The sequence below is a fragment of the Chiloscyllium plagiosum genome, chromosome 22, assembly GCF_004010195.1.
Source record: "Chiloscyllium plagiosum isolate BGI_BamShark_2017 chromosome 22, ASM401019v2, whole genome shotgun sequence".
In the NCBI taxonomy this organism is placed as follows: domain Eukaryota; kingdom Metazoa; phylum Chordata; class Chondrichthyes; order Orectolobiformes; family Hemiscylliidae; genus Chiloscyllium; species Chiloscyllium plagiosum.
In genome coordinates, this window is record NC_057731.1 from 916957 (window position 1) to 920680 (window position 3724).

The 3724-nt window shown below is 46.4% G+C and overlaps 1 protein-coding gene and 1 long non-coding RNA gene across 4 annotated transcripts in view; one reads left to right on the top strand and one right to left on the bottom strand.

Annotated features, from left to right (window-relative positions):
* The window catches only part of LOC122561004, a 50114-nt gene that overhangs the window by 3554 nt on the left and 42836 nt on the right, over positions 1 to 3724 (top strand). The gene's annotated exons all lie outside the window — the stretch shown is intronic.
* si:ch211-250c4.3 (uncharacterized protein LOC100535981 homolog) overlaps positions 2728 to 3724 on the bottom strand; it is a 59401-nt gene continuing 58404 nt past the window's right edge. For all 3 annotated transcript variants that reach the window (XR_006314876.1, XM_043712267.1, XM_043712265.1), the window contains one exon: positions 2728 to 3149. Coding sequence is in view for 1 of the 3 variants with exons in the window: in XM_043712267.1 (XP_043568202.1) it covers positions 3146 to 3149 (4 nt within the window). In the remaining 2 variants the exon portion in view is untranslated. The remainder of the gene's footprint in view (positions 3150 to 3724) is intronic.

The window sequence follows — 3724 nt, forward strand, 5'->3', positions numbered from 1 at the left end:
GGAACTGGTCCTCCTGGGAGCAGATGCGGCGGAGACAAAGGAATTTGGAATATGGGATGGCATTTTTACAGGGGACAGGGTGGGAGGAGGTGTAGTCAGGTAGCTGTGGGAGTCGGTTGTTTATAGTAAATGTCCGAGTTGATTCGGTCGCCCGATGCATTTTCCGCCTAGGAACCCTCCAACCACAAGGGATGAACTCAGATTTCTCCAGTTTCCTCATTTCCCCTCCCCCCACCTTGTCTCAGTCAAATCCCTCGAACTCAGCACCGCCTTCCTAACCTGCAATCTTCTTCCTGACCTCTCGCCCCCCACCCCACTCCGGCCTATCACCCTCATCTTGACCTCCTTCCACCTATCGCATCTCCAACGCCCCTCCCCCAAGTCCCTCCTCCCTACCTTTTATCTTAGCCTGCTGGACACACTTTCCTCATTCCTGAAGAAGGGCTTATGCCCGAAACGTCGATTCTCCTGATCTCTTCACTGCCAGCTTTGAAAAGAAATTCCTTGTATACAAGTCAATGTGTTCAGAGTCAAACCCATTGGGAAACTGCCTCAGTTTGGGCAACAGACCGACCACCTCCCCCCCCACCCCGTGTCGTCAGGGGAGTGTCAGACACTGGCCCCTCTTGAGTAACACCCCTTAATTCAAAAATCCTGAAGTAGGGAGTTTAGATTTTTGGAGCGGTTCACCAGTGAATACCACTGCCCCCGGGCTTTGGATTTTGGAATGAACAGTGCAGGAGTTAGTGATAATTGATTTAATAGTAACATATGCAGACCTTGAACCCCTGAGTAAAGGTTAATGCTTGATAATCTGTAAAAATGTGTTCATTGATGCCAATTTGTATCAGGGTAGGGGAATGGGTCTGGGTGGGTTACTCTTCGAAGGGTTGGTGTGGACTGATTGGTCCGAAGGGCCTGTTTCTGCACTGTAGGGATTCTAATTCTAAAACAAAATGCTGGCGATTGCAACGGGTCAGACAGCATCCATGGAAGACAGCAAGCTATCATTTCGAGTCTAGATAACACTTCATCAGGGCTGAAGTAAAGTGTGGATAGGACAGCATTTATGCTATAATTTGGGTGGGGGAGCATCCTGGAGGTAGTGCATGTAGGGTGCTTGTGAAGAAAATATATTGTTAGTTCAGTTTAACTGATTTGAATGTGAGAATGGCAGAACAATGGTACATCTCCTGCCAGACTTGAAAGGATTGTAAGTGGGATGGGGGGAGGGGAGGACAATCTAAAAGAAAGGGAAGAAATATTCATAATTTAAAGGTATTGAACTCCATAGTAAGTCCAGAAGGCTGTAAAGTGCCTAGTGTGAAGATGAGATGTTGTTCCTCCAATTTGTACCATGATTTACTGCAGCATGCCAAGGACAGACATGTAGGCATACGAGCAGGACGCTGTGTTAAAATCATCAGCAACAGGAATGTCAGGGTCCTGCTTGCGCACAGACTGGAGGTGTTCCGCGAAGCAGTCACCCAGTCTGCATTTGGTTTCTCCAATGTAGAGTAGGCTACATTGGGTGCAGTGGATACAATGCACAAGATTGAAGGAGGTACGGGTGAAATGCTGCTTCATCTGGAAAGACTGTTTAGGCCCCCAGATAGTGAGCAGGGAGGAGGTGAAAGGGCAGGTGTTGCACCTTCTGTGGTTACATGGGAAGGTGCTGAGGAGAAAGGGAGTGGTGTTGGTGGTTGTGGAATGGACTGGAGTGTCCCAGATGGAATAATCCTTGAGAAATGGTGATGTAGGAATGAGGAGAAAGTATGTTTGGTGGCGGCATTCTGCTGGAGTTATCTGAAATGATGCAGAATGATCCTTTGAATGCAGAGGCTGGTGGAATGAAAAGTGAGCACAAGGGCAACCCAATCACACTGTTGTGAGTGATGGGAAGGGGCAAGGGCAGAAGCATGGTTGATAGGTGGAATGCGATTGAAGGCCCTGTCAGCCACAGTGGGTGGGAAACCATGGTCATGGATGAAGCAACCAATGTCAGCAGCGCTGTTTTGGAAAGTGGCATCATCCAAATGGATTCTCTGATGAAGAGTCACCTAGACTCTCCATGGATGCTGCCTGACCACTATGATCTCCAGCATTTGTTGTCCTCAGTACAGATTCCAGCATCTGCAGTAATTTGTTCGGACATTTTCTTTAATGGAACTGTAGTTTATTGGAAATATCTTAAATATGTCCGAGGTCTATAATCATAGTTGCAGTTGAGCTAGAAACCAAACCAAGAAACTGAAAGTAATATAAAATAAAACAATCATTTTGACAAAGACAGAAATTCCTGGAAAACTTCAGCAGGTCTGGCAGCATTTGTGGAGAGAAATCAAAGTTAACTCAAGTTCTGAAGGAGGGTCATGCAACCCGAAATGTTTAGATTAGATTAGATTACATTACATTACATTACAGTGTGAAAACAGGCCCTTCGGCCCAACAAGCCCACACCGACCCGCCGAAGCGCATCCCACCCATACCCCTACGTTTACCCCTTACCTAAGGCTACGGGGAATTTAGCATGGCCAATTCACCTGACCTGCACATCTTTGGACTGTGGGAGGAAACCGGAGCACCCGGAGGAAACCCACGCAGAGACGGGGAGAACGTGCAAACTCCACACAGTCAGTCGCCTCAGGCGCGAATTGAACCCGCGTCTCTGGCGCTGTGAGGTAGCAGTGCTAACCACTGTGCCACCGTGCCGCCCCTGATATCTCTGATATCTCTCCACAGATGCTGCCAGACCTGCTGAACGTTTCCATGAATTTCTGTTTTTGTTTCTCATTTACACCATGTGCAGCTATTTTGGTTTTTAATCATTTTGACAATCCAGGTGACATTACTTGAAGTCAGAACTTTGTCAATTAGTGAATTGTACAAACATAAAGAAGGTCACAGAACCTCACGCATTACAGAAAAGATGGATTCACACAATCTTCAACATTGTGGACCTGGCTTCTAACAAACTGGTCTGCTTTGTATTTAAAATAAGTTTCCAGAAATTCCTGGATGACAGATCAAAGCAGCCACTCAGTAGTGCCAACTGTGCTATGTCCATAGTGCTGCCCCAGAGACTCCCCCTCTACTGGATCAGATAGATTGTCACACGTTATTGGAATTTCTCTGGACAGTGTTCTTATCTGAAAGAATATGGAGAAAATGTCAGGTCAACAGAAACAGCTCGCATTACATTAGCTATCAAATCCACTGGGTTATTTAACAGTGATTTTGAAATTCAGTAACATCGAACCCTTATATTTCAACTGCAGAAACGACTGCACAAAACCAGCAATCTAGAAACTGGCTGTATATGAACATGACCTCCACTAAAATCTATAAGTATAATCCCCAGAAAGGAACAGAAACACATGCAATTGACCCTAATTTATATCTTGCAATTTGAAATAATTTGCTCATGGGCTGTTTGCCTTACATGGATTTTAGCCATTAATTTGTTACAATCCGGGAGGGAGTGGGATAGTCTGAGAGGGAGTACAGGAGGGTGTGGGATAGTCTGGGAAAGGGTGAGACAGTTCAAAGGATTGATGGGACAGTGTGTGAGGGGATGGGACAGTCCAGGAGGTGGTGGGACAGTGTGGGAGGGTGCGGGCAGTCTGGGAGGATTTAGGACAGTTTGGAAGGGGCTGTGGCACTTTGAGACGGGTAAGATAATCCAGGACAGGATGTAACAGTCAATGAGGGGAATGGGACATTC